This window comes from Ambystoma mexicanum, chromosome 2q (assembly GCF_040938575.1).
Source record: "Ambystoma mexicanum isolate Mex_15411 chromosome 2q, UKY_AmexF1_1, whole genome shotgun sequence".
Classification (NCBI taxonomy): domain Eukaryota; kingdom Metazoa; phylum Chordata; class Amphibia; order Caudata; family Ambystomatidae; genus Ambystoma; species Ambystoma mexicanum.
The window spans coordinates 170440086-170452761 of NC_090924.1; the positions used below are offsets into that span (position 1 = coordinate 170440086).

Below are 12676 nucleotides of genomic sequence, written 5' to 3' on the forward strand. Positions count from 1 at the left end.
GGACACTAGCCTGAATAATTGTTCAATTCTAGGGTTAGCCACCCATGTAAGGTTAGGCATAAGTAAGGAGGGCTCCATACGTCTTTGTATGGATTGTAACAGTGGAATAAACTGAGTGGCGGATTCTTTGTTGCCAAGAATGTCCTCTACAAAGTCTTTGTCTCCTAGTGCCTCTTGGGCGTTGATATTGTAATGTTGAGCAGCCTTCAGGGGCAGTTTGTTGTATTAAAGCTGATTATCTACAGGTGAATCTGCTACAGGCTGATCATGGTGGTCAGGTGACTGGATGACATAGATGTCGTAATCACAGTACTGGTCCTGACTGTATTGATCTCCCTCGTCTCCTTAAGAGTTGGGGTCTTAAGACCCTGAGGGATCGATAGCATATCTGTCTTGAGAGCATGTTGATAGAGGTAGGCTGGAGGACCCTGGGAAAAAGTGCTGGGCTTTCGTGTGTCAAGATGTGGTTTTTTGCAGGGGATTGATGCTCTTCAGCCCCTAACTGGGAGTCGTCTCCATGGATGTAAGTTCTTCGGGGTGCCTGTCCATGAAGTCAACAAAGCATGACATTCTTTTCATAACCTTGTTGAATTGTTCATGGGTCCACTCCTAGGAGGGTGGAAAACATGAAGGGGTAGAGGTGGTATGGGAGGGTGCCTGCTCCTTGTGTTGCATAGCCCCTGTGAGTGTATCTGCAGGTGAGGAGAAACCCATATCATGGGACCCCGAGGTCTGGGGATGCAAAGGCGTTGAGGATTAATAAGTTCCAGCATTTTGGGTGTGTGTTTGGGAGACGCTGATGCGCCTTTCGCAACCTGTTTTTTGGCGTCCGAAAGGAGGGCTTTTTTATGATCAGTGTCCAAACCGACTTTCGTGGCCAGTTTCGGAGGCCTGTCATGAGGCAAAGGCATAAGCGATGGTCCAGAGAACAGGGAAGATCGAGAGGCTTTCTTCGTGGACACCGTGTGGGCTTCAACGGTTGACGATTTTGAAAGTGTATGTGCTATGGCCGCTAGGTATCGTCTCTGTCACAGAGCTGTTGGCCTGCTTAGTGGAATTGGGGCTCACACATGGGGTTCTGATGAACCTCGGTCACCTTTGGCATCACTAGGGACCTTGATACTGCCCTCACTGGATTTCGCCGTCACATCGATGGAGGCTGCGGCCTGCATGGCGTGGATGGCCCAGAGCTTGGTCTGGCCGTCTTTAAGAGAAATGTTTGCAGGACTTGCAAAGCTTTTCTGGGTGGTCCCTAGGGAGACAGCAGTTGCACACTCAGTGTGTATCCTCCCAAGGGAACTTTCTATGACAGGAAGGGCAAAATGTAAAAGGGGCGTTTTCCATAATAAATGGAACGGACAGTTTGATGACAAAGGAAACTGGGATGTGAGAATATGCATTCTCTAAATAGATTAGCTATACAAGACCTCTCCCGCTCTCCCTACTGTAAGGACCGAGGCCCGAAGAGGCCCGTGAAGGCCGTGTCAGATCGAGCCAGTCAGGCGTCATCGACGATTGATCTGTTCGCCGAGGGTCGAACAGTTGGATGATGCTGCGGAAACAAGGGGACAGTAAAGAAAAGAAGAAGTCTAAGAATAAACTTGAACTAATAAAAGGCATCAGCCTGAAATGAACTCCACAATGTGCTACCGACTACGATGGCGGAATAAAACAATCTGAGGGAACTCGACGAGTGAAGAACCATGGGTACAGTACACGTCACACTAGGGATAGTATTACTAACATGCCCTGTCAACGTCCGTTTTCGAGTTTCGAAAACAAATCTTGCACTACTCCGTGACTACCACTAGATGTTGGACTATGCAGAGCATCATATTTAAATGCCTCTTAAGAGCATAGGCTTACCTAGGTCCACGTTACCTCAAAAGTCGAAGGAGGTACATCTCTTAACTGTGCCTGTTTTACCTTCATGACTGTTTTGGCTCTTGGTTTGTAGAAGTGGGAGGGCTGAGCGGGCATTTCACCCCTACTCATCCTTGTACTCCTTCAGAGCAGAATCCAATTCATCGCAGGTGGCTATTGTGATCACATTAACACCCCATCGAAGAGTATAGCCTTCCCTTGGCCCAGGTTAACACAAGTGGTGAAGGAGGGACATCTCTTGGTTGTGCCCGTTTTACCTTTACGATTATCAATGTTGGTTTGTAGTAGTGTGTGGGCTAAGCACAGGGTTTAGCCACTACTCATTCTTATACTCCTAGAGAGCAGAAGTCATTTAATCAAAAGGACAGAAGGAGCTCTTAGTATAAAGCGTTATTCCAGGCTACTTCTCCAACCTCTAGAGACTCCACTTTTATGTTTTAGTTGGTATAACCCTTAAACCCATTAATCCTTAGACCCAGGTGAAGTAAAACAAGGGATAGAACCTCGGAAACTAACCAGGTAAGGTCAGCCAAGGCCAAGAGAGACACTTAAAGGGGTTTACATCTACTATTCTGTTTAACACCCTTGGAACCCCTATTTAGGGTTTGCGGCCAAGAAGGCAATCCATTAATTATTGTGCAGTTTCCTTTTATTACCTTCCCTCAACTTTGTTTTCAATTCCCACCAACACTCCTTCACCTCCATTTATCACTACATCAAGTGCTCCATATCCACCCACCACCCCCCTCCCCCATGTAATTGGCCAGATCCACAATCACAATGAAATGGCTATGCATTAACCTAGCTCAGGGTAGTTTCTCATTGAGGATTAGTGGCAAAGGGTATCTTGCAATACCACACCCTTGTTAGATAAGCCGTTGACATTTGAAGATGAAAACTGCTCCATTCCTTCACAAGAGTGAAGCTCCATATACTCAAATATTCCCAAAAAAGAAAAGTTAACAAGTCGAGCAGCATTTTTGAAACTATTTACACCCAACTATGTAACTATATTTCCTCCTCCTACTCTAAATACACCTTCAATGCCTTTAACCTTTTTCATCATGCTTGGCTTTTGCTAAAGACGCAAACTCAAAATGTGATAATTTAATTTGAAAATAAAATTAACATCTTACCTTTGTCAAGTAAGTTTGGCAGTTGACCTGTTAACATAGAAACAAAAATGTGTTACTGTTAAAACAGATACTGGAAGAAGGAAAGGGCATAATATAATGTGCAATTTAGGACAAGGACACATCAATTTCCCTTTTGCCATCCCTACTGTTCCACTTAATTTTTATTATATTTGAAATTGCTTGTATCCATTAAATTCAAACCCCATTATATTCAAAATGGCACAGAGAAAATCATCATTGAGCAGTTCTATACATAAACTGCTAAAAATAAAATATTATATGGAACATAATTCTAATATTTACCATATGCAGATTACCTACTGCCAAAAGATAACTACAGAACACTCAGTTGGAGAGAAGAACAAGTTACTTACCAACTGTAACGTTCTTTCGACTGGATGTTCCTCCCACGTATTCCTCATCTTGTGATAAATCGTTATCTCCAGCTTCGCTGCTTTGGAAAAATAAATTCTCGGCAGAGGGCGCTGTGCTCGAGGTCGTGGCGTCGATTGTCCCTCGACGTACTCTGTACTCTGTCGACGTCACCGATGGTATAAATACCTCGAGCCGCGCCCGTTGCTTCAGTTCTGTTTTTTCAATGAAATTAATATATATATATATTATATATATATATATAACACCCAGGCGTGTCCCATGACCGATACATTCTTCGTGAGAGGAAAGTGTAAGAAAACGTAAACTGTACTGTGGGGTAGGATGGGAGGGTCGATGAGGAATACGTGGGAGGAACATCCAGTCGAAAGAACGTTACAGTTGGTAAGTAACTTGTTCTTCGAATGGATTGTGTCCTCCCACGTATTCCTCATCTTGTGATAGGCTCCCATAGCAGTATCAATTTTTGGAGGTGGGAATACTAATTTCAGTTTTCGTGGACAGAATGCAGAACTGCCCTTGCAAATAAACCCTCGTTAGAGGAGGCAGTGTCCAAACAATAATGTTTAACAAAAGTATGCATGGTTTTCCAGGTTGCAGCTGCACAAATATCTGCTGCCGGGACTCCCCTCTTTAGAGCCGCAGAAGTAGCCATTCCCCTTGTAGAATGGGCATGAAGCCCATCTGGTGGTTCTTTTCCTGCTAATCTGTAGCATTCAACTATGGCTAATATGATCCAGCGGGAAATGGTCTGTTTTGTTACAGATAAGCCTAATTTATGACCAGTATAACCCACAAATAGTTGGCCATCTTGTCTCAATTTAGCCATCCTTGAGATGTAAAAACTCAGAGCCCTCTTGGGATCTAGTCTGTGTAATCTCTCCTCTTCCTTGCCCAGATGAGGAGGAGGATAAAAAGTTGGTAGTACTATTTTTTGTGACAAATGGAAGTCCGAGACTACTTTTGGCAAGAACGAAGGTTTAACTTTAAGGACTACCTTATTCTTATAAAAAATAGTATATGGTGGTTTGCATGAGAGAGCCTGAAGTTCGCTAACCCTGCGGGCTGATGATAGGGCCACAAGGAGGACAGTTTTTAGAGTCAAAATCCTCAATGGACATGAGTGCAGAGGCTCAAAGGGTATGCAAGTCAAGAATTTTAATACTAAATTTAAGTCCCAAGTTGGTACATGAAAAGGTATTGGAGGGTATACATTAGTAAGCCCCTTTAAGAATTGAATTATTAACGGTATTTTGAAATATGAAACCTCTTCCGAGGAGCGCTTGAAAATGGACAGCGCAGCAAGGTATCCTTTGATTGTTCCTATCTGGAGCCCCAGATTGGCTAGATGTAACAGGAAATAAAGCACCATTGTGGTGCCACACTGAAAAGGGTCCACATCCTTGTCTTTGCACCAGTTACTAAACCTATTCCAGCGACATCGGTACAAAGACTTGGTTGCTGGTCTTCTGGCCGAAAGCAAGATTTCCATTACGTCATCCGGAAGATCCCAATCCTTGTATCTCAACCTCTCAGAAACCATGCGTGAAGGTTGAGTGTCTTGACCTCTGGATGGAGAACCCGACCTTCCTCTTGTGAGAGAAGATCCTCTCTTTGCGGAAGACGTATTGGAGGGCAGATGGACATGTCTAGAAGGTCCGGGTACCACGTTCTCCTGGCCCAATCCGGGGCAATTAGGATCATGGTCTTCCTGAACTTTCTCAACCTCCTGATTACTTGAGGAATCATGGGGACTGGGGGAAACGCGTACAGCAGTGGAATCTTCCACTCCACTACGAATGCGTCTCCCAGAGCTCCTCTTTGAGGAAATTCCCTTGAGCAGTACTGATCGCACTTCCGGTTGATCGCGGTGGCAAACAGCTCCACTTGAGGGGTTCCCCAAAGGGCGAAGATCTCCAGAAGGACTTCCTGAGCCAGCTCCCACTCGTGAGAGACCGTGCTCTGCCTGCTCAGAGCGTCTGCCGCCGTGTTCTTCTCTCCGGCTAGGTGAATTGCCGACAGAGAGATTTCTTCTCTTGTTGCCCAGAACCAGAGCTGCATTGCTTCTCTGCACAGTGGCAGTGACCCTACACCTCCTCTCTTGTTGAGATAGTACATGGCCACTGTATTGTCCGTCATTATCAGGACATTCTTTCCCTGTACAGAGGGCAGAAAGGCCTTCAGAGCTAGTCTGATTGCCCTCAGCTCCAACAGGTTGATATGTAGTTTGGACTCCGATGGAGACCAACGAACGCTGATTGTCAGATCGTTGGTGTGTGCTCCCCACCCTGTGAGTGAGGCGTCCGTCACTACAGTTATCTCCGGCCATGGTTGCCAAAAGGACTCTCCCCTGAGAATGTTGTCGTTGCAAGCCCACCATAGAAGATCCTGAGCAACTGCGCTCGGGACTTGCAGAAGATCCGACATATTCCCTGAGAACTGGGACCACTGAGTTCTGAGAGCCCATTGAAGGGATCTCATTCTCAACCTGGCCTCTGGTACTAGGAAAATGCAGGATGCCATGAGGCCGAGCAACCTGAGAAAATCGAAGGCCGGTAGATGTTGGGCATTCTGAAACTTCGTTACCATCTGCTGGATGTGGAGAGCTCTCACTTCGGGAGGCGAGGCTTTTCCCGATGAAGTGTCCAAGACTGCTCCGATAAATTGGAGTTTCTGGGATGGTATCATGTGGGACTTCTTGAAATTGAGGGAGAAGCCCAGTTTGTGGAGGAAGTGGCAGGTGATCGAAAGATGTTCTTGAGCTTGTTCTGGCGAACTTGCTCTGATCAACCAGTTGTCCAGGTAGGGATATATGTGAATACCTCCTCTCCTGAGACTTGCTGCCACAACCGCTAACAGTTTGGTGAAAACCCTCGGGGCGGAGGTCAACCCGAATGGCAGAACTCGAAACTGATAATGAGAATTGCCAATCGCGAACCTCAGGTACTTTCTGTGCTTTGGATGGATTGGCACATGAAAGTAAGCATCCTGAAGGTCCAATGATACCAACCAATCTTGGAGTTGGAGAGCCTGAAGGATCTAAGAGAGAGTCACCATCTTGAACTTGTCCTTCCTGAGGAACTTGTTCAAGTTTCTCAAGTCCAAGATGGGTCTCAGTCCTCCGTCCTTTTTGGGGATGAGAAAATATGGTGAGTACCAACCCCTGTTCCTCTCCGCTACAGGTACCGGTTCTATGGCACCTTTCTCTAGCAGGGTTAAAATTTCCTGCAACAGGAGCGGATCCGGAATTTTGACGGAGTTGACTCCCGGAAGATGATTCTGAGGCCTTTTTAGGAAGGGGAGGCAGTAACCTTGGGCTACTGTTTCCAGTGCCCAAGCATCTGAGGTAATGCCCCGCCATTCCTTCAGATGCTGAGAGATCCTGCCTCCCACTGGTGTTTTGTGTAACAAGGTCTCAGAGGGATTTGGAGGCGGCTGCAGGAGTGGCTGAGGGTACAGATGGCGCTCCGGAGGCTGATTTTGCACCTCTTCCTCGTGCCCCACGAGGGAAGTTTCTTTTGCCCCTTTGAGAAGCCTGTCCTCTTCCTCTACCAAAAGAAGAGTAGTAGCGAAAAGAACGACCCCTCCAGGAAGATGAGGCGGAATAGGGTTTTAGAGGCTGGCGCAAAGAGGCGCTAAATTATGTAGCTGCCGCTTTCGAGGTCTGAAGTTTTTCTAGGCTTTCATCAGCCTTTCTGCCAAAGAGCCTCGAGCCATCAAAGGGCATGTTGAGGAGTCTAGATTGCACGTCCGGTGCAAATCCCGACTTCCTCAACCACGCAAATCTGCGTAGCACAACGCTTGCAGCCATGGATCTGCTGATGCTATCCGCAGTATCCAGTCCAGACTGGAGACATTCCCCTATTGCCTCCTTCCCGTCTTTGACTATATTCAGGAAGCCTTCCCTTTCCTCGCCTTCCGGAATATGATCAGCCGCCACCAAAATACAGTCCCACAGGGTATGGGTAAACCTGGCTAGGGTACAGGTGACATTTGCCGACTTGAGTGCCATACTGCCTGACGTGAAAACTTTACGTGCCCAAGCATCAATTTTTTTATCCTCTCTATCTGGAGGAATAGTTGGATAAGCAGTTTGTTTTGAAGTAGATGCTGCCTGAATAACTAAACTCTCTGGAGTCGGATGTTTATTCAAATATTCAGGATCCGTTCCAGCTGGTCTATATTTTCTTGGAAAAGTGCTGTCTGCAGCAGCAATAGTTTCTGGTTTCTCCCAGTTTTTCTCTACAGTCCTTTGAAAGGCCCCGTGAAAAGGGAGAACAGGATCTTTCTGAGGTCCCTTGACGATTATATCAGTCATGTCATCTTGTTCAAAAATGGGTGAAGTATTACCCCAACCCATATATTCAACTACTCTGGTCATAAGACCCCTGTACCCAGCATCTGCATGTTCTGCAGGATCAGATTTGGCGAACTCTAATTCTGGGGATGTGTCAACTCCACTGGCAGAATGTAAAGTATCACTCAGGTCTCTCATTCTAGATTCCTGGTCAATGAGTTCTTCAGGAACTTGTCTTGTACCATAAGTACAAAGGAGAAACATTGTCTTCTTCTGAAGCAGACTCTTCATAGATTGCTGACATAGATTTGAAAAAATCTGATCTGGTAAAGGAGTGAATCTCCTTTCTTCCTCTTCCATCTGCTTCGAAGAAAAATGTAAATCTCTCGAGGTTTTTGAGGTTGTCTTCGAAGATAATGGCGTCGATGACGCATCTGGCTTTGGCGTCGAAATTATCGACGTCGAGGGCGTCGACGAAATTGTCGAAGTCTTCGACGACTTGTGTTTCTTATACGGCACTGGAGATGTGCTCGACTCTCGAAGAGTCTTTGACGGTTTTACGTCGACTCGAGGTTTTTTGGATTCCTCGACGCTACTGGTCTTAACCATGGTAGCCTTGGACTTCCCTTTGTCGTCCAATGGAACGACTTTAGGGTTATGGCTTTTTCGAGGGTCTTTCGAGGGGGTCGGGGCCGCATTCTCAAAAACCTCCATCATCTTTTTGCAGAATTCTTCCCACTTACTGGGAGAATCCGATTTAGTCGGACAACAAATTTCTTCGGTCGACTCTGAAGAAGAAGATGATGATGAGGGAGATCTATGTCTCCTTCATTTTCTTCGATGACGACGAAGAGTGTCTCGATCTACTCCTATATCGAGATCTCTTTGAGTGCCTATGTCGATCCGATTCCTTAGAACCAGTTGTCTTCTTATGACTTTTAGACGAAACCTTTTTTGAAGCCTACCTCCCCAACGACAGTTTACCTCTCCTCTCACGAAGAGCTTTTTCGGTCATCGATTGGCAGGACCCACAGTCGTCAATTCGGTGACTGGAACCGAGACACCATAGACAAATCCCGTGGGGGATCGGTGATCGACATCTTAGATCCACAATCTGCACACTTTTTAAGCCCAGTCCTGGGTGTCGAAGGTGTCGAAGGTGACGACATTTTCTTCACAGAAAATAGAAGCGTGCCGTTCTCGATAGCAAAGCGATCGGAAAAACGGAACTGAAGCAACGGGCGCGGCTCGAGGTATTTATACCATCGGTGACGTCGACACAGTACGGAGTACGTCGAGGGACAATCGATGCCACAACCTTGAGCACAGCGCCCTCTGCCGAGAATTTTTTTTTACGAATCAGCGCAGCTGGAGATAACAATTTATCACAAGATGAGGAATACGTGGGAGAACACAATCCATTCGAAGGAGGTTATCAAGAAAGGGGCGTGGAGTGAGAAGCTGTAATGTACTAATGTTTGTTGGGGCACCACATGTTTCTAATAATTCTCTCCAACACTCAGTTGGAGAGGAGGGGATCGTGACAGGAGAGTGGACACCTGGTTATCTGCCACCATGTGCAGCAAGTCTTGCTGGTGGTGATGGGATTCCAAGAAGACCTCAGCTACGACATGTTGTAGTTGACAATGTTATTACCTCAATATGGGAAGCTGCAATGTATATATAATAATTATGTATGCACAGTGGCTGTCTGCAGAGGCCCAAAGCCAAATGCATTGGGATCTACATTTGCCCGGGATGGAGACTTGCAGTTACAGCGTGATAATATCAGAGCCTGACATACTGAAAGGAGAGGAGGGAGAAGTACTTGCTGGTAGGCAAAGTCATGAAGCAAATTGGGCTATATATCCCTGTGATTATCACAAAGTGAGCAGGATGCTCTATGCCTGAGATTGAGTGACAGGCAATTAGGAAAGAATTGCATTCCCCCAGACAGGTCCTTAGAACTCTACTTTTTTTTAAAAAATAAAACATTTTATTGTTTTTCATAACAAGGTCGAAACAACCACAAAACAAGAAAACAAAAACAAAAGAAAAGGACAGCAAAAGCATTACAGAACAGTATCCCCCGTCAAAGCTCTGCCAATTATTAATGTCACCGGCCACCATCGGTCCTCCCCCCCGGCCTGCTCTCAAGCCAGTCATACGATGACTACCAGCGTCTGGCCTTCAGGGCCCATATTCTTCTCATTTCCCCGATATTTTGGATGCTTTAGTTGGGCATCCTCTCATACTGTAGATCCGTCGTTCCATCATGGCACACGAGTCCAGTACCCACTGCTCCAGGGTTGGGGGGGTCCGGGACTCCCCACTTTTGTGCAATGTTACGTTTCATTAGGGCCACCACGGTATTCAAAAGCAGTTTCTCCCATTTATTGGAATCGGATTCATCAGGCTCCCCAAGGACCTGGACCCGTGGGTCCTGTTCGATAGAGCGAGTGAGTACCCTAGACAGTTCTGTGCAGCAAGCGTTCCAAAAGACGTGGATCTGGGGGCATGACCAAAGGATATGAAAGAAAGTTCCTTCTTCCTCTCCACACCGGAGACAGTTCGGGTTTGTTGCCCTCCTCCAGCCATACAGGGTGGTCCTAGTGTAGTATACCCTGTGCAGGATCTTAAGCTGCACAAGCCTCAACCTGGACGAGATGGCCACCTCCCGCGGATGCATTAAAACCTGTACCCAGTCCTCTGGAGCCATTTCACCCACATCCCTTTCCCATTTGGTCTTTAGTCACAGTAATTCGGGGGTAGCAAAGGATGTGATGGCGTTATAAAGGATGGACGTGCATTTGGCGGGGATGTAGGCTGGGAGTATATTACGTTCTATGGGTGTGTAGTCAGGGACTACCTCCTCCAGAGGAATGTGGGTTCGCAGAGCGTGAATCAATTGCATAAAGTGGTACTGCTCGGTATTTGGCAATTGGAATTTGTCCTGTAAGTCTTCGAATGAGATTAACTTCCCGTCCCTCAGGATGTGTTCTACCCTCAAGATTCCCGCTCTCACCCAGCGTGGCCACGGTTCGAACTTCTCTATTTCTTTCAGGTTGCTGTTATGCCATAGGGGTTGTGCCGAAGTAATCTTGTTTCCCCACCCCACAAACACGTGTGCCTGCCTCCCCTTAGAACTCTACTTGATTTCTACTTTGATTCCCCTAGGACACGAAGGGAGTTAAAACTACCCCACCTGTAGTATTGAAGAGGAGTGATACACATTATTTGAGAATTCTGTGTGTTCTCGGATACTTCATTGCAATAATCATATAACATATTTATTTATTTTGTATTATTTATTTTCAGCACCGAAAATAAGGGGATTGGTGATGGACTCAATATCCTCTATGATGGCCATCCTTGCCTCCAGGGATTCCTTAACCTCTCAGCATTGTCCGACACAGTGCACCACCAGACACTCACCAACATTATACATTGCTGTTGAGGATCAGCAAGACCTACATCAGCTGGATGTAATTCTACGTTAACCGCCACCAATTATTCCGAATGGAATTCTACAGCTCACCAACTCTACTCATCACCTGTATAGTCCTGCAAGGATACATCCTCTCCCCCTTCAACCTGCACATGGAATCAGTCAGAACCCTCTTGGGTCCACACAACATCCACAATACACAGATGACACGCAGCTCTGCCTCAAGATATCCTTCATCAAAGACATCCACATGCTCAAGGTCTGCCTCATATTGATCTAGTCCTGGATGACCAGTGCTTACCCGAAGCTCAATCCCTCCTAGACAGAATTCCTATTGCAGATCAACAACACTGAAATCCTGGACATCCAGACATAGCTCTCTGCTATCCACATCAAGGGCTTCCCACCCCAGCTGACCATCTATGCAAAGTCCTTTGGGTTTTGCATTGACAGGCAGCTCTTCAAGGAGCACACAGCAAGGAAGACCGAAACAGCTTGGTACAAACGTTCCTTCCTGTGGAAAATCAAGCCCTTCATCCAAGCAAACAACTTCAGCTATTCTGTCTCAGCCCTGGTCCCCTCCCACCTGGATGGTGGGAATGCCCTTCTGGAAAACCTTCTGGCAAACACAATAGCACCTGTGAGATGGGCACTACATGCTGCAACATGACTCAAAAGTCTCTGCAAATTCTATTGCATCATCCTGGCCCTCAACGTACTGCACTAGCTCCCGCTGCAAGAATTTATCACCTTCACATCCTCCTGCATCATCTACAAGGCCGTCGCCCTCAAGGCCCCAAGCTGCCTCGCTGAGAAGCTTGGCATTTCCGAGATCTACTATCCACTAGAAGTAAGGACATTTGCAAATTTGAACTCTGCCAGTGGAGCAAGGAAAGAATCAGAAGACCGGTCTTCTCGGTCTACAGCCCCAGACTCTAGAACCTTGTCCTCATCAACACAAATCTCAACCGCTTTACTCCTTCATGTCAGGAGGGTGCTCAAGACCCTCCTCTCCAAGGAATGGCCCCTTTCTAACACCAAGATGCAAACACCCTTCATTCCCCTCTTATCCTGAGACTGGGCGATCTGTTCCTAGTTTCCTCCCCTGGTTGCTTGTAGATCCCTTGCTGCCAATTGCCTGCCATCCCTCTCCCCATTTGTTAGCCCCCCACTCCCTTGTATCTCAGCTTCCCTCACTGGTTAATGTGATGAATTCAATGGAGTCATTACGGATTCCCCGGTGGGAACCTTCTCGAATGTGGTATGGGGACGGCCGCTGCTACCTGTTCCTGGGGGGTGGTTATATGAGGGAGGATCACATGGGAGGAGACAACTACGGGGGGGACATTTTGATTTAATTGGACGAGACACAGTATTACCCCCTGTCCAATGAGGAAGACCCTCCGACACCCAAAACCTTAATGGCCTATTGTCAGCTAACGGTTCCTCCCTCTATAGGAAGTCAAGAAATGTTTTCTCTACTGTGACAGGCCCAGCGTTTTGGCCGTGTCAAGGGGG

The 12676-nt window shown here is 46.7% G+C and overlaps 1 protein-coding gene across 2 annotated transcripts in view; it reads right to left on the reverse strand.

Annotated features, from left to right (window-relative positions):
- SNAP47 (synaptosome associated protein 47) overlaps positions 1-12676 on the reverse strand; it is a 472457-nt gene that overhangs the window by 212509 nt on the left and 247272 nt on the right. For both annotated transcript variants that reach the window (XM_069647081.1, XM_069647082.1), the window contains exon 4: positions 3021-3047. In XM_069647081.1, coding sequence (XP_069503182.1) covers positions 3021-3047 — 27 coding nt within the window. The remainder of the gene's footprint in view (positions 1-3020; positions 3048-12676) is intronic.